The sequence below is a fragment of the Strongylocentrotus purpuratus genome, unplaced genomic scaffold, assembly GCF_000002235.5.
Source record: "Strongylocentrotus purpuratus isolate Spur 01 unplaced genomic scaffold, Spur_5.0 spur5_scaffold_3, whole genome shotgun sequence".
In the NCBI taxonomy this organism is placed as follows: domain Eukaryota; kingdom Metazoa; phylum Echinodermata; class Echinoidea; order Camarodonta; family Strongylocentrotidae; genus Strongylocentrotus; species Strongylocentrotus purpuratus.
Genome location: NW_022145609.1, coordinates 3764477 through 3782802, shown reverse-complemented (window position 1 = coordinate 3782802; position 18326 = coordinate 3764477). Strand labels below are relative to the sequence as shown.

At 35.1% G+C, this 18326-nt stretch overlaps 2 protein-coding genes across 2 annotated transcripts; both read right to left on the bottom strand.

Moving 5' to 3' along the window:
* Window positions 1-1140: 1140 nt before the first annotated feature.
* On the bottom strand, window positions 1141-12384 carry LOC105437741 (tyrosine-protein kinase receptor Tie-1-like). Its single transcript, XM_030996620.1, has 12 exons — window positions 12381-12384; window positions 11907-12041; window positions 11246-11401; window positions 9854-9985; window positions 7498-7791; window positions 6335-6640; window positions 5766-5836; window positions 4942-5173; window positions 4158-4399; window positions 3652-3721; window positions 1926-2031; window positions 1141-1499 (listed from the first exon to the last, which is right to left on the bottom strand). The coding sequence occupies exons 1-12, from the start codon at window positions 12382-12384 to the stop codon at window positions 1208-1210; spliced, it is 2040 nt and encodes a 679-aa protein (XP_030852480.1). The 3' UTR covers window positions 1141-1207.
* A 12-nt stretch (window positions 12385-12396) lies between these two features.
* Window positions 12397-15035, bottom strand: LOC115928752 (tyrosine-protein kinase receptor Tie-1-like). The gene is made up of 4 exons (XM_030996619.1): window positions 15032-15035; window positions 13695-13970; window positions 12931-13065; window positions 12397-12635 (listed from the first exon to the last, which is right to left on the bottom strand). Exons 1-4 carry the CDS (start codon window positions 15033-15035, stop codon window positions 12454-12456), a joined length of 597 nt encoding a protein of 198 aa, XP_030852479.1. The 3' UTR covers window positions 12397-12453.
* Window positions 15036-18326: the final 3291 nt, after the last annotated feature.

Below are 18326 nucleotides of genomic sequence, written 5' to 3'. Positions count from 1 at the left end.
AAATAAAATGCGAACAAAGAGGCAAATCCTCAATTTTCTGGATCCAATATTTAAACAAAAAATTCTAAGCACTATGAAAACCTCTTAAATACTTAAACATCCATGAAAGACGGAGTGACTGACATGATAAACAGAGATAAAGAGAGAGAGAGAGAGAGAGACAGAAGGAAAGAGAGAGAGAGAGAGAGAAAGATATTTTGATCTTCAGAACAAATGAACTACCTGCTTTCAATTACTATTTCAGGCTGGTCTGAATATTCTGAAGGTGGGAGTGCAACATCATTCTGTACCAGTATTAAAATGGTTGTCACGGAGCTAATCATTACCAGAAATTAGTTTATTTTACAAAACGCCGGATTGTGTTGCACAAAGTAATGATTCCGCAAATTAGTGCCTATTGATTTGTGCAAAATTGCACGTGTGGCAAACGGGTGACTGGCAGAAAGGTGAATAAAGCAAGCGAAGGCTGAACTGTCTATCATGCATTTATCAATGCGTTACCTGGGCAAAATGTTGACCGACGTGTTTTAAAGAAATCATACTTATTTTTTGGTGCTGGCGGGTAATAGACCTTAACACTGAATAATATATATTCTTACACAAGTTTACAACAGGATATTTATCCTGCCTTCGGCTCAAGATTCTGAATAAATCTATATAATGTACACGTTTAACCAATCTGTACAAAACATATCTATAACCTGACGATAAGAAATGTTACACAGCTTGAAGTGAAAAACAGATAAAAAAGATTATTGTACACAAATATTGAATCAGTGAAAAGTGGCATTTTTGCATTGTAAATGACAATCACTTTGACGAAATTAGACATAAATTTACCTTTTCATCCCTTAATTTACAAACTAGAAGTGATATTGTAGTTACTCGCCTCATGATCACCTACCATCCCAGTATAGCTTCCTGAGTGAGTTGCTAAAGGGATTACCTAACCAAGTACCAGGATTTAAAAACCACATAAGATATTTACTGTTTCTATAACATTTTGAAAGTAGCTGTTTAAGTTTCGTTATAATTCTTGCAACAATTGAAATAGTGTACTACCGTAGTATGAGCACATAGTAAGGAAGTATGAGCACCATGATAAATATAACCAACTCTGTGTATTGCATAACATGTTAATTATTGTTGATCTAGCATGTATCAATGCTGGCACCATACCCAAGCCTCTGCCTCGCTAGGGCTGCCTCTATATTTCTTCGTAAGTGTCTCCCGGATCTGATGTTATGGGTTCTAGATAGGTAACGTCGGTGTTGGGTTTCTTTAGATCTTGATACGTATGGGGGTCGGTAAGATTCTGGTAGTTTGGGGTATCTGTATTAAGATCTTGGTAGACATGGGTATCAGCATTCGGGTCTTCGTAGGTATTGGGGTCTTGCTTTGAGTCATCAAATACAGGGTTCTCATACTTTGATGAGGTCTCACGTGCATTGTTTGGTGGGGACGCGGCTGGTTCAGTCTCTAAACGTCTTTGTTTGATCCTGGAAGTGAAATTCAATAATAAAAACGCATTAAGTTCCTCCTTCTTTATAATACCATTGAGATTCAGGTACACAAGCACACGCGCACGCACACTCACACACACACACACGCACACACACACCCACACGCACACAAAGTTCAGATAAAAGTGAGGTGGGAATGGTCCCTGATGAGCATAACAGATCACTGCGTATGATTGTGGATGTCCCTTGTAACATTTAAAACAAAATCATTATAAACCATTCATTGTATGAATATACTGTATTTTAAGGGCCTTTAGAATAGGATAATCTTGTAATCGCTTTATCAATTATCGTTTTGGCTCCCTTTAGATAAATAAATTCATATCTATATTTGTAAAAATGTTACCATATAGTGGCATGGACTTCACTTTTAATTGTTCTACTGTAGTTGAGTTAACTTACCTTCTATACATCACCAAAGTAATTAGTAGTATTGCGATGAGAGCGATGGGTACTATCACACCCCCTATCACAGCACTTAGTGGTTTCCTGGTACCACTATCATCACCTTTAGCACAAACAAAAATCACATACATGTAATTATGCTGTAATGAGGTATACATTTTGTTGGTCCGTTTTACAAAGTTTTTCTTGATTTTGTTTATTCATTTATTTATTCGTGTCCATTTTATAGAGCAGTGTAGGTCATTCAGTTAAAAAAAATACTTTACAATGACGCCCTGCTGCAACATACAAATACACGAACCCCCCCCCCCCCCAAAAAAAAGAAGTCTAACTTTTAGAGCCAAAAGCTCTGACCTCTGTTTTATCCGGGTGTATAATTATGCATTCCATTAATTTCAAACCATTTAACAATAAGATCATAATCATCTTGTAAGTTAATCTTAACTTGAGTAAAATTAACATCATTATTAAATATAAATGTATCATCTGCATAAACATATCTTTTTGAGTGTGAATGCAGATTCAAATTACACGCATCATTAAAAAAATAAGCAAACAATGAGAGGGTCGAGGAATGATTTATGCGGTACCCAAGTTTGAACATGTAAATATTCGCTATTGCAGCCTTTAACGACAACACAACAATTTATTGCGTTTTACCCCGGTCCCCAACATAAACAAATCTTCTGTACAGCCATGCTTTATGGCTCAAAGCATGGGCACACAAAAGATTTTTTTCTGTTGGGGACCGGGGGGAAATTCAATGAATTATTGATAATTTATTGCATTTTTTTGTGAAAACTGCCCCCTACCCTACCCCCCCCCCAACTGCGTACATTCATGGTTCAGTGGCAAAGCAATAGCCTCGTAACTGTGAGGCCCCAGGATCGAAACCGTGTCGACTATATAAGTGCCCTTTTTTGGGGCATTAATCCTCATTACTGTCATTTTTTACTTAAGGGCATAGGTCCCCTAGTTGATAAGCATAGTAGCATACACATGATTTAGCAGTCACGCAAAACAAACACTGGCAAATTATTATTCAATAAAACCTGAGAATGTATACTATTTTCTAGATCTATTAGGAATAAATCAGTGTCAAAATAATTCCATAAAATGGGGTAAAAAAAATAATATTCCATCTTTATCAGCAACAGTGTAGATTATGTTTACTTCGATAAATGACAACTTTTCTTATCGTTTCATAAAGTTTCACAAAAACTTGTAACAAAGAAATGTTTTAGAAAAATGTATACATTCCATTTCTCCTTATATTAAACTATACATGATTAATGCAGACTAATCAACTTTCTCACCCAATCAAACAGAGAATAAGGAGTAATATCAGGATGAATATGTAAACAACGCTGATAAGCTACGAACTTATATACATACTTATTAAGGTTACAAACTGACTTTAGTTTGACATGTAGCTAGTATTTAATAATAATAATAATAATAATACATGATATTTGTAAGGCGGGTTATTCTCTTGAAATCAAATGCTCAAGGCACACTTGTATGAAAAAAGGAAAAATAAATCGCATAAAAGCATCCATATAAAGAACAGGACTAATATAGAACACACGAATATAAAGGAACACTTAATTAAAATGCCGAATGCACTTTATTTTTACATCCTTTGGAAAACCACATTACCTACACAATGTTTTTAAGTATGACATTCAGGGTAGAACAAGTTTAATTTGTTTCATGCTCTTACCTGAGAGGATGGTCTTTGCATTCACGGGCTCGGACCAATTGCTAGAACCAGCTCCATTGACAGTTTGGACCTGACAAACATGGAAATAAGAATATGGTGTTGTAGCAATAATGGCGATACAAACATCGTCCACACACAAGACACACAAACGAATTGTTTCAATCTTAATTATATATATTCATGTCCTGGAGAAAATACAACTATCATAAGCGACCGCATAACAACAGTTAAATACATGTATTTAGATGCTATTAAAGCATTCAAATGTAATTTCGTTTAATGCAGTATCATGCATGTAATTTGGGAATGCTTGCTACATAAATGGCACAATTAAAAAAAATAATAACTTAGTAATTTCATCCCAAAGTATATAGTTTCTCCAAAAACGCTTAGGATAACAGCTCAAACTAAAATGTTCTAAATAGGAAAAGCTTGTACTAAAATATGAAGAGATTGAATATTCCCTTAAACGTTGGGTCCTAAGGATTGATATCAAGATATCTTACCTGAACTGTATAGTTGATTTCACGGGGTAGGTCTACCACAGTATGCTCTTCTTTAAACGCACCGTTCAATACTTCCTCTGACTTATAGTCACCATCAACAAGTACGGGATCAGTCTGCTGGTAGCGGATGATATACTTCTGGATGTTACCATTGATGTTAGATGGTAGAGGGGTAGACCAGGATACAGTGAAGGAGCTTGTAGTACTCTGTGGTATAGCCACATTGATAGGAGCAGGCGCGACTGATGAGAAGAAAATGGTTTATAACAATGTCACGCTGAAATGTGGTAGACTTATGTATTGATATTTCGGAATATCAATTACTTTTGTTACTCTCGTCTTAACAGGTTCAATAGTACAATGTCTAATTCCAGAAAACAAATCTATTTAGATTGCAATAAAAGCGACTATTGTATAAAAAATAAAAATAAAACAAATTGGGGTTTGAAAATGTAATGACATAACAAAATAGTAATCTAATGCCTCAAAGAGTCATGTATATGATTTATATTGTGCAGACAAAGTAATTTAGTATACAAACACTGCTATTAAAAAATATATTTACAGATTTCATTGCTCTCGATCTCCTCCGATTTCTAACGTGCTGGCCCGTACTCCACTAACATTTAACCCGACGCTGGAATTAAGCATAGTCAGAAATTGAGTTTAACAAAGAAGTCATACCGAGGTCTGATTCTAACAAGAATATTAACAGTGTCACTTAACAAGCAAAAAGCAACACCCTCACCCTCATGGAAAAATACATCCCAAGATTAACACTAACCTTCTTCAAGTGTTTTGCCGATAGTCTCATGGCTCCTATCACTTTCCTCGTCTTTATTTGATGCAGTCAATTGAATGGTATAGTCCAGATAGGTATCTAACCCTCTTATCGTGTAGGAGCTAGTGTCACGAAAAACCAGGATAGAGCTTGAAGAAGTTGATCCAGAGGGAGCATAGTAGATCATATAATTGGTCACTCCACTCCTGCATTCTGCTGATTCCGAGGGGAGGTGCTGAAACATAAAGATACAAATATATGTTGCATACAGCACAACCACATGAAAGAAGTTACTTTCACACTAGTAAAACAAACTATAATATGTTATTATATCTTGCCTACAGTTTTTCGCATTGAAGGATGCTCCTGTATCATCCTGCTAAACAAGAATCTCTTGATTAACAACAATTTCTATATTTGCTTCCTTCTGTAAAATAAAATAAAAACTCCATTTCATAAACCCAACAGCTCTTACTTTCAACTAAGCAAAGAAAACAAATTGGTACACTTTTTATATATTTTTTTTTTACTTAGATCTATTTTATTTAGTCAATTGTTAAGGTATGTAAAGAATTATTCACAAATAGTTGGTGGTGTGGAGGAGTTTTTATTTGACATATCTCGACGAAAAAATAGGTAAAATTAAATCTTATCAAGGTTGTAAGTGTTTTATCAGCTTCATATCACATAAACGGTGCGGTTCTACCTGTATGTAATACAAAAATGAATAGTAACAGCTATGCATTTTGTGCTCTGGACGAGGCTTTTCATCCAACTGCATTTCACTATTAAAGTGACCAAACAGCTATTCTTAAAACAGTTCATACCTCCCATATCACCTCTAGCTCTTTAAGGTTGATGGCTGAAACTTGTAGTCCAGTTGGAGAAGCACTGGGTTCTAAAGTTTAAAATTATATAGAAGAAACTAAATTGCTTGAACCTATAGTAGAAAAATTCATTGTATGTAAACGCAAAGGTTATGGTAAAAACAAGTACTCTTTATGTGGTTTTAAATTAAACGTTTACAAGTCAAACATGTAACTACCAAAGGGCAAAACACAGTTGAGGGCACTATAAACATTTTGGGGAAATTCATGTTTTGTAGAAGAAATTTTCTGTTTCAAATTTTAGAAAGACAGAATAGTTCAAAAGGAGAAAGTACGGAATGGCAAATACGAACATTTCCATGTGACATATTTGACTCGTAAAATTTGATTTGTTAAAGAGCCTTCAATCATTGGAAAGTCGTAAATATACCGAATATATGTACAAATCATTTACTAATAACGTAATACACGTACCTATCTGTATAGATAAATATTCGGAATCAAGCTGAACAAATGTGAACAAATAATAGCACTTAACGTCTTGTTTTTTCTCAAGACTTAAACCTTACTTCTACAGCGGGTTATTATGCTGTTGCTAGGAGACACAGGTCCTGTTCCACCTGTTCCTTCCCTCACTGCTGCTACACGAAACCTGGAATCTGTGTCGGGTGTCAGGTTACTAACGATGGCTGATGTTGTGAGTTGGTCTACTCTCTGATCCGTTACCCAGGCACCATCCTTCTCGACAAAGACATCATATCCTACCAGAGGAGGATCACCTACATCATTTTCATCGGACCATTCGTTCCATCGAAGATCAACTGTAGTTGACGTAGTACTCACTATCACTGGTGCGTTCTCAATGACTGGCAAAACTGAAGAAAAAACACATTTTATAGAAATACCAATCAAAATCAATGTTACACTTATACTCTAAGTTCTTCCACAAAGTCAAACTTACACAATAATTCAATTTTGATATCTTACAAAACTGCAAATGGATGCGTGGAATGTGTGTGTGTATGTGTGTGAGCAAACTTGAATCCGATGAGAGGGGTAATGATACATTTTAATGTTCTTAGAAACATTGCAAATTCATCAAGTGATATATAAACCCAAAATATTACCATTATGATAAGATTATATTGAAATAAAGAGTATATTAATTATTTCACATGTAGGGCGTACGTACGGGTCAATGTACATAAAGCGACTTGCCTGCACACACAACTGTATCAATATAGGAACAGACATTCCATGTTAATATTAATAAATATCGGTTTATTCAGTATGCCCCCAGGGCTCATCCATTTGTTTGTATTACTGAAGGCTAATTCACACATATTTTGCAACATTATGTTTGTTGTTGTTGTTACAGCTCATGAAAATGTTGTTTTTGTTGTTGCTGTTGTAGTTGTGGTGCTGGTTTGTGATGTAGTTGTGGTTGTGGTTGTTGTAACAGTTGCTGTTGGGGTGGTAGTGTTGTGGTTTTATTACATGGAGACGAAGGGCATATGCCTGCCTCCACATTTGACATGAAAGGTCAGAAAAACCATAGCCTCCAACAACATATTACTGATTCGATCCCCTGCATGTACCCCTACTTACAGAGAGCCTGACTGAGAATAAGTCTGCATCTAATTGAAAGTGATATCAAGCTTTCTATCAAACAGGTATCTTTAATACAGTCAGAAGTACATTTGACTAAAGCGATGTCACACAGTTTGCTCACCATAGGTTGCGTTGGTAATAGGCGTCCTGGGATAGCTTAAACTTTCAAAAAAAAGAGAGCAAACGTAATCCCCATCTTCCTGTGGATGCACACTATCAACATCAAAGACAACAGCTCGTTCTGACCCTGAGACAGTGCTTGATCTCATGGTGATTCCCGTCATGTTATTAGTGTCTCCAGTACGTCTGTAAAGATCAACTGAGGATGCATCGGGAAGTGGGATACCCTCAACATAACATGTGAAGCTAGATGGTTGGTATGGGTTCACTCTCACTGGAACCAATCTGGATATTCCTGTCAAGAACAAAGAAAAGAAAAACATTAAATAATACACATTAGGGTCTATATACCTCACTTAAGAAATCCAGCCATCTGATTGGTCGAATTGCATTCATAAACTTCAACTGTTCCTGTAAAATTCCCAGTAACCATGCATAAAACATTTCAATATTTTTAATAACCATGGTTATTAAAAAAATAGGTCAGTCTCCATGGTTACCCCATAGGTTTACATGTTAAAAAATGGTTTGAGCGATGGAGGATACCATACGTGTGCGAATAATTGGTCGGCAATTTCAATACAATTGAATCTCGATCGATCTTACCGACAATTTTATCTCGCATTGTTGACATGAAGACGAAAATTAACTCTCAAAAACAAAAAAACAACATCTGCCGATAGATCTTGATCTAAGTTCGTGCCAATATGCATTGCAAAAGTAAAAGAAGGGTCCGTTTCATGGAGCTTTTGCGAAGCATTCATCACACGCAAAGCCGGTTTCAATCCATTTTAATGTATATATAGTACAAAACTGCCTTGCATGTTAATAACGCGCGATGGCCGATAGGTCTGAGGCGCTGACTTTACGTACATCACCTTTTGTACGCAAGAGTTCGAATCTCATCTTGGACCAAACAAAAAAGAATTTTTTATTTTTTATTTTTTAGTCTATTTTTTTTCGGCATATAAAAGTATTAATGACTGCTTTAATATTCGAGAAATAGTTGTTTTCATACGCTCTCGGGAAGGTTACAATTGGGCTATTCCCCTCGGCAAGCCTCGGGGAATAGCACAATTCTAACCTTCCCTTGAGCGTAATAAAACAACTATTTCTCTCAAAGCAGTCATTAATACTATACAATTTTGAACACAACACCTGCTCGCTTTGTGTATTTCACAAATGGCAAACAAATCCTATATGCGCTTTTTAGAACATTAATCATGATATTCAAAAATAAAAGAATGGATTTATTTCTCTTAAAAAGAATGACCAATTACTTATAATTTTGAAATTCGTGTCAGCAATATAATGTTGCAACCCGGTCACTTCATAGAATAAATCTGATTATTTTGTTTAAAATCCAATTGCGTCATATTTATCAATGCAATAATCCTGGTATGCAAATCACTCATGCTAATATGAAATTTCTGTTTGTACTACAAAGACATCCCAATAACCGATAATCATTTCAAGATTTTTTTGTGGATCTATTCACTACGTGTATAGGGTAGGAGAAACTTCCTTAACATATGAAATGGACTTTATAAAGAGAAACAACAACAAATAGCTTGTAAACTAATGTGTACATGTTCAAGTGTCTAGCCAAAGTAATAATAATAATAATGGTAATTTATATAGCGCCGGTATCTGCCAAGTGCTGACACTCATTGAGCTCTGAGGTAAATTTGCTTAAAGGAATCACACTAAGAAGCAAAAGTGTTTTGAATTGATGCAAAATTCATATCATTGCGAAGGAGAAGCCTTACTGATCAAATACAACAACTTCCCTCTTCAAAATATGTTTGGGGCCCGCAGTAATCAACTCTCAAAAATGTTAGTTTTGAGATCCAGATTTTCTGCCTTCGCGGTCCTTTGTAGAGCGTCAATATTTGTGACGTCACATACGGGACACGGTTGGCTAGCTGCATACTGCTACACGGCACTGAGATGTTCGTCCAGTGTGTGACGTCACAATTCAGAGCTTGCTACGCTTGTGTGTTTGACTTACGTTCAGGGTCTAAGGACGGTCTTGAAAAATTGCATTTTACGCCTTTCCATGATATCTATATGATTTCTCAGCAAAATGTTCGTGTTTTTCAAGAGAAAATCTTTCCATCCATATGTAAATTGTTCTGATTATGAGTTGTTAGTGAATTTTCTTTGTGTAGCTCCTTTAAATTAAAGTATTAAGGTAAAAGTACTTGCTCCATAAGCCTATTGAGCACGATTGTGAATTACAGCTAAATGTTATGAAATACATGCACACATAGTTTCATATGCACTCCGAGGTGTTTGAACGTTTTTTCAACAGAAGAAGAAGACAAACCAGATCACAATATGCTGGGTATAATTACTTTGACTGCAGTAAGGTTCAATCCAGCTATCAAGGCATTGTCCCTTGCAAAGACCCCTCTCTGTCTCGCAAGCCACTTGAGCACAATGACATTGCTGAAGACAGTCCAAACCAAAGGTATCCCCTTCACACTCTGAACAAATAAAACAAAGGAAACATCTGGTCAATGATTATCATTGATTAATAAAGGCAAAGATAACTTCGACCGGGGTCTACTGGAAACAGGGTTGTAAACACAATAAATCAAATTATTTCAATCAGGTGAAACGAGTAGATTTTCATCTGACCCATGTCACTGTAGTTTAACTTAAGAAGTGAAGGTCCATTACTACTTAAAATCTGTTGCAGCCAGCAGTTCAGGGACCCCCTCTAAATCTGCTGTTCTCTCGATTACTACTTTCAGGTGGACGACCAACCATGCTGGCTGCAACTCTTCATTCTAAGACAATAACTTATAGTCACAGCTAGGATACAGATCTCTCTCTCTCTCTCTCTGAAACAGAATACAGTTGAGGATTGCTATGTGATGCATTAGTAGGTATTCTATGGAGATAATAATAATAATAATAATAATAATAATAATAATAATAATAATAATAACCAATTTTTATATAGCGCTCAATACAAATGTCTCTAAGCGCTTTACAAATATACTATTAGACGTTTGCTCCTGGGTAAGTTGTTCCGGTCTGTATTTCATCAAAGGTATTCGTTAGGGTTCGGGTTGCAATTGGGTTTTATTTAATGTTTAGGGTTATGGTTAATTTCACTGTTGGGTAAAGGGTCGAAGCTAAGAACTTGGTTTGTGTACGATAATGACAGGAAACATTTATCGTACACCAGATAATGGAGGTCATACTTTAATAAACTCTTGAGGCAGTGTACAGTTTCAAGATTACCTTGGGCAACATTTTCAACATGCCCCTCAAAGCAGTCAATATTTGTATACTAGAATCCTCCTCCAGAGTATACATTATAATAATATATTTACTATTGCAGCACTACGTACATAATATGTGCCTGATATGACCAATGCACATACATGCATTTATGAGTGTTCATACATGTAATTATGAGTGTTCATACATGTATTTATGAGTGTTTATACATGTAGTTATGAGTGTTCATACATGTATTAATGAGTGTTTATACATGTAATTATGAGTGTTCATACATGTATTTATGAGTGTTTATACATGTAATTATGAGTGTTCATACATGTATTTATATAAAAGCTCATACATGCATTTATGAGTGCTCATACATGTGTACATAAAACAATCCTGGTGTATGATGCACGCTGCACCATTCTTGATGTACATGGTGTATGTAGACTGGAGATAAAGGAATTGGAATTGATATGGAAAATTGAACACCCTTTATAGTATTTTACCTTGACAGTTGACCTGGCCACTGCGTAGTTTGTATCCTAGAGCACACTTCTGCTCAGGGCACTCTCCGGTATCTTTATCACATGGTTCATCATTCAAGCAATGACATTTATCAGTGCATTGAGATCCATAGTAACCGGCTTCACATTCATCTGGAACTGTGAATGATAAAAACATATTTTAGAAATCACAATTTAGCAATTACTACTAGTAAATAATATCAGATGTGATACAGAATATATCAGATGTACTTCACAAAGTCAGATTGCTTCTATTGCAAAAGTTCTTGTTTTTTTCTTTGCAAAATTAATTTAAATTATTACACATATTCTTGAGTTTAATGGAGCCTTCACTAGATGTATTTATAGAAAGCATTCATCTCCTCTATCAATAAACATGAAAATAGTATACACACTAAGTACTTGGTGCGGGTATGTCTACGAAAATAGAAACCTCAAGTAATAATATAATTGTGAATTATCTTATTCCAAATGGGTACAATACAGGCACCCCAGGTCATGTATGCAATTGTGCTAGACATTAACAATAGAACAAAAATTACATAGCTATATGCAGTGTACAAGTACAATTCTGTGTATCTTACTTTTCAGTAAGAGGGAATTTGTATCATATTATTTGTTATCATTGCTGACTATGACTTACCTTGACAGTTGTCCCCAGACCAGCCAGTCTGACATCCACCTGTACATATTCCACTATAAATATCACATGATGAACCACCGCCTGCACAGTGACATGTCTGTGAACATCCTGGACCATATGTACCTAGAGTACATACTGTAAAGGAATTCAAAATACAAATTCAAGATTGATTGATTATCATACATTTATCTGAAAGGAAAATATTGTGCATGTTACAATAACTTCTTATTAATTTATCTTTTTCTCTTTCTTCTTCTACTTCTTCTACTTCTTCTCTTCCTTCTTCTTCTTTTCCTTCTTCTTCTTCTTCTTTTTCTTCTTCTTCTTCTTCTTCCTTTTCTTTTTCTTCTTCTTCTCCTTCTTCTTCATCTTCTTCATCTTCTTCTGCTTCTTCTTCTACTTCTTGTACTTCTTCTTCTTCTCCTTCTTCTTCTTCTTCTACTTTTTTCTCCACTGAGTTGCCCCTGACCTCACTCATGAATCCAGCCACATTAGTGTCTGTGCTATGTATGGTCTATATAATGTCACTATTAGAAGTTGAGCACAATCAAATAACTTCGGAAGACTTACGTGTGTTACATGTAAGACCATGAGCACCGACATCACATGAACATCCATAAGGATCAGGTAGGCAAAAAAGATTCCAATGACATTGTGTGGCAGCATTGCGGTATGAACATTGAAACTCGCACTTCAATCCAAATCGATTTCCACCATCATTTCTACAAACTGAAAAAAAAATGAGTTGCATTGTTGAATCAAAACCTTACAGACTTGCATAAGAAATAAGATTTCTTGAGATAAATTTCAAGTATGATTGCTTTCCTGATATCAAGATATTTGATATGTACATGTATAATGGATGTATATAACTCTGTTAATTTTAAATGGAATAAGACAAAAAATATCTTCCTCAATTCATCTATTATAAACAGATAATCTTTAAAATAATTTTGAACGTTTGGACAATAAAACCTCAACTCAACTAAACTTAACTCACATAAAGTTTTGCAGGCTTACTTACTTTCTAAACAATTCGTTCCCTTGAAGTTGTTAGGACAGATACACAGGCCAGACTTGTCATCACAGACTCCACCATTGTAGCATTTATCACAGATACCATAACACTCAGGGGGACCCCACTTACCAGCAGGGCATTCTAATATGAGATATAGGGAAAGAGAAAAAATAATTAAGTAAAATACATGTCACTAAACATTAAATCATAACAAAGATGAAAAAGATAGAAGATAAGCGGGGTAGAGGTTACAAAGCAATGTTCTCGAGCGTAGAACTATAGTATAGTGTATGCCATCGGCTTTGTCACATTCTGAATTTACATCCGGGTAATTTTAAAGTAACCGTATGTACAAATCGCATCACATATATTGATATCCTTACATCTGAAGTGTATCATTTGAAGTCTCATAAATCTTTTGAAATAACATTTGCAAAAGAGTAAGAGCTGTCCATCCTTCAATAACGCGCCATCACAAATGATCAGACTTGGACATTAATTATCTACCAGACTGCTCTAAACCAATTTTAAAGAATATTTTACATTCATTTATTCATTAATAATGAATTATAAATGAATATGTACATATCATCATCCACATGTAACTTGCATGATCTAATGAATACAAATAAAGATTTCTAGGCAAAGTATGAAGCACCACTTTTACAGCATTATAAATAAACAATACTCTCTTGGACTGGGAGAACATATAACCCCTTTCAAGAAGCATAATCTGAACTCAGCTGAAAAAAGCACACTTATACATGTACCTCTGACGATGAGTCTGTATAATCCTCCTCTATTTTGATTCCTCTCGTTATTATAGTAGATCTCATAGATTCCTTGGTCTGATGTCTGGATTGGGTTTGGGAAGCTGATCTGAGTCTGCCCATCAAATGATGTAAGAACCTCTATTCCATCTTTCATCCAAGTAATCACGTTGTCACTCGCATCGGGATCATAACGTCTAGTCATGCTGATCATCACTCCGGTCTCATTCACATTGACTGTCTTTGTAAACAATCCATCACTCGATGTGAACTTAGCTGTTAAAAGGGATAATAATAAATTAACAAAATAACAAAGGTTAACTTTAATACATTTAGCATACATGTACATGGCATGTGCACTGTAGCTATTTACTCACTGAAGGAAACAAAACATTTATATAGGCCTTGCATACATGTACATGTATATTGAAATATATATATAGAAAAATATTTACTTGCATATTGGAATAAATTTGTTCCTGTTGATATTTTTCAATAACAAGTTTAGATCATTTTCAATATTCGAACATTTCCGCAACTAGTCTGGGGTATGCCAAAATCTTTGGACTTCTGTTTGACAATGTTAATGTTAGTAAACAACATCAGCACAAATGGGCATGTTCAGGCTTAACGCATTACCGTGCATCCTTTGCTTTATGATAACCTTTTGAAATTTTGTGCTATCTACACAAAAGTCTGAAAATTTCTTTAAAAAATCGTTCTCTGGTATTTTCAGATTCATTCTCAGTATATAAGTATCAAAACCTTTGTTATAGCCATTATCAAGCAAAAAATGTTCAAAAGTATATATAAGCGGAACTATTTTATTGAATCACTCTCACTCCTGATCCTCAGTAAACCATTTTGCGGTATAAACGCTTCTTTGCCAAAAAAATCCACAGTACCTGTTTTTACATTGTTTAATAGTTCATTGTTGAAGAAAAAGAGTTTCTTACATTGTATTTTTAAGTTATATTCAAGACTTGGATTTATACTATCGCAAATGCGATTTCTGCCCTTAACAAGTCCTGAACCAAGATGTAAAAGTAGAGGGAAAAAACCTTAAATATGATATTTAGATTTTTCTTTCAATACTAATAACAATAACAAAAATGTAAATTCTGTAGATGTGTGACCATGATTTGTACGTTCCTTGATAAATCAAAGCCAGGAAATGGTTCGAGGAAATAGTGACATAAACAGCCTGCCATAGTTCAAGTCCAATTTATATCGATCATAGTCTTTGTGAAACACTCCCCGAGAGTGTAGTTTTTTTTAAACGCCTGCCAAGATTCCACAGATTTGTTGCAGTGTAAATGCAATCTTCGATAAGATACCCATTATCGCTCACATGACTCTCCTCGCTTCCATGGTAACGCATGCAGTAGAGCACCGACAAGTGGCACATGCGCACTACTCACAAACAAAATCGGTAAGGTTAAAAATTCAACGGTTTTGTTATAGTTTTTTTTCCAGTAGTGTAAATAGTAGTCACAAAAATTGATGATTCTCCAAATTGGTGTTTGGAAACATGTTTAAATGGGCCTATAGTAATGCATTATTTTCAATGAGGATTACTCCGTGATGTTCCATGGCAAATAATATTTCATTTTTTTCTCGCATTAAAACATATAATATTCGATTCTCTATTCGACAATTTTTATAGCCTAGATCTGTTATACAAATTGGAATTTGTGATTAATGTTATTTATTACGTCCTATTTACAAAGTATGAAACTACATGTATATGTTCTTACTGATCTGTCAGGAAAAACACACTTCTTTTGATTTCAGGTGCTTGGTATATTAATTGATTACATTCATTGGCAATTCAGGATTTGAACTGAGATTAATTTCGATTATTCATATATGACGTACAAGTATATGAATTATACGTGTAAAAATCTTAAATCTATAAAAGATAACACTATACAGTCTATGAAGCAAAGAAAATGCAATTACTTTTGATATTTCAGTTATAAATATTTACAAATTTGTCAGATTTATATGTCCAGGTTTGAAGTAAACAGGATATCTGAGAGACAATTCATGAATTTCAAAATCTTCAATAGCAATACTAAAATGTTTTACTTAAATTGATTTCATAATGACCTCACATGGAATATGCTCAAAACTTTACTTTGACTACTTTACTACAGGAAGTTTCTATAGTATACATCAAAGAATAAATCTTTAAAAATAAGGAAATCCTATACTTATATTATAATAATAATCTTACCATCATTTCGTTGGAAAAATGTAGTAACCCTTGTAACATCTCGATCAGGTTTAGAAGCCTCACAGTAGAACGGACCGAAACCATCTCTATCCCATCCATCTCCTGTAGGGAATATGACCCGTCTGATGAATGCATTTCTAGAATCTGGATGTTCCACCTCGTCTGGTGGTGACCTGTCTGTGGTTATGGGTGCTGATCGACCAAATGATAGTAAAGCGTCTGTATCTGGTACACTGGGGTAACATTGATACACCACACGGCTATATGTATCTACATTGGTGTATCCTAAGGTCAGCACTGTGATATGAACAACCTCACCTGCAATATAACAAATGAACAGAAATTTACTTTTGCTGGATACATTATACTTTAGAGTACATCTCCCTGCAAGCATTCAGACACGGCATCTGAAGGACTCAGGTCTAATTAAAACAGCGTATTGCTGTATTAAGATGCATCCAGAACGCAAATAAACATAGCTATTGAAAAATCATAATTTTATTGCAGATTTGTAGAACCATGTCATTAGTACTTGGAGCTGGAAAATAACATAACTGCCATCAAGATATTGCACTTGTTAATACACCAAGTTTCGTCTCATAAATGTATGTGTATGTAAACTGGGAAAATACACGTTTATTCAATACCTAACCATGTGTTGATCAGCAACTTAATGCATTTAAATGTCAGTGTAGTATGTCTTGAGAAGCAAAATATTAAAATCAGAACTATAACCCCCAGACATGTAGTTCATAAATACATTGGTGAAGAAGGTAAAGATAAATTTATTACAGAAATAGTCCAATGAAAAGAAATCTTCATTATAAAGCACACTTACATTTAACCAACATATCATTTTTACAGTACTTCAAGTTATACCTTCAGTTAGACAACTATCAAGCAAAAAAAAAGCGACCTCTGTGTGGCCTTGCCTTGAACCATAATGCATGGCCCTACAGAGGAATTTTTCCTGTTGGGGGCCGGGGGAAAATGCAATGAATTTTTGACAATTTATTGCATTTTCTTCGTTTTGGGGGATTTGTGGAAGGGGCCGCGTACCCTAGCAAACACTGCGTACAGTCATGATTCAGGGGCTAAGCAATGGCCTCGTTACTGTGAGACCCCAGAATAAAAATCGTGTCGATCAGCTTTAATAGTGCCCTTTTGTGAGGCATTAATCCTCATTACTGTCAATTATGATTTAAGAACGTAGGTACCTTAGCTGATTAGCATAGTAGCACACAAATGATTAAGCAGTCACGCAAAACAAACACTCGCAAATTAATATTCAATAAAATCTGAGAATGTATGCCATTATCTAGATCTATCAGAAATAAATAATTTTAAAATCCTTCCCTAAACTGGGGTAAAAATAAATATTCCACCATTATGACCAACAGTGTATATTCTCATTCTCCCCCACCCCCTTTATTTCAGTGAATACATGCCTCTCTAACCTTTAACTCTTTGGTTGCTTTCTTCACCTCTGTGCATGGTCAATAGTTTTCCACACGTGCAATTTTGCACAAAACAATAGGCATCAATTTGACGGAAAGATTGCTTTGAGCATCACAATGTTTATGCAAAATACACATTTCTGGTTTTGATGAGCTCCATGACAGCCCTTTCGATACCAGTATAAAAATTAATCTTGCTCTGGGAATTATTGAATAATGTTGAATTCAAAGTGGCACAGGGACATTATTTGCATGGTATGTGTAGAGTAAATTTCCTGCTAATAATATAAGTTATTCTCATCCCGTTTGTCCTGCTTTCTCCCATTCCATCTTTATATTGGTTCACGCTTTTCCCCTCTTATATAGTTTCCTCCATTGCATTCATTGCATTCATTTCTTCTCCTTTTCTCTTCTTCCGTGAATTATCTTTCTTTGTTTAACCCTTTCTCCCTATCCTGTGAGCAAACGGAAGGGAAGAACAAGGTGAACTGGGACGAAAAAAAGTCCTTGGTCGTTTCCCACATGCAAACAAAAATATTTTTATTCTTGTTGCTATTTTCATTACATTCTGATTTTATTTCCCAGAAGACTATTTTTCTTTTTTTTCATGAGAGAAAAATGGAAAATACGCTTCATATGAATATATTTTATAAACATGAAATACAATTCAGGTTAAAGGTAAAGACCAGTATTGGAAACACCCCAACTTCAAAAAATTAAATGGAAGCTCTTATTACCAATCATGTGAAAGAATATGTTTTGACTAATACATGATGATCAAAATTTTGCCGGGAAACCGCCTACTAATTGATATATTTGGTAAATTAGTTTATCTACATGGTCTGTGAGAGATAAACGCACGTGTCGCGCACGTGTGCGTATAGTCCCATATACATTTTCTGTGTACAGTGCTTGTAACATTACGAAGACTGGGCC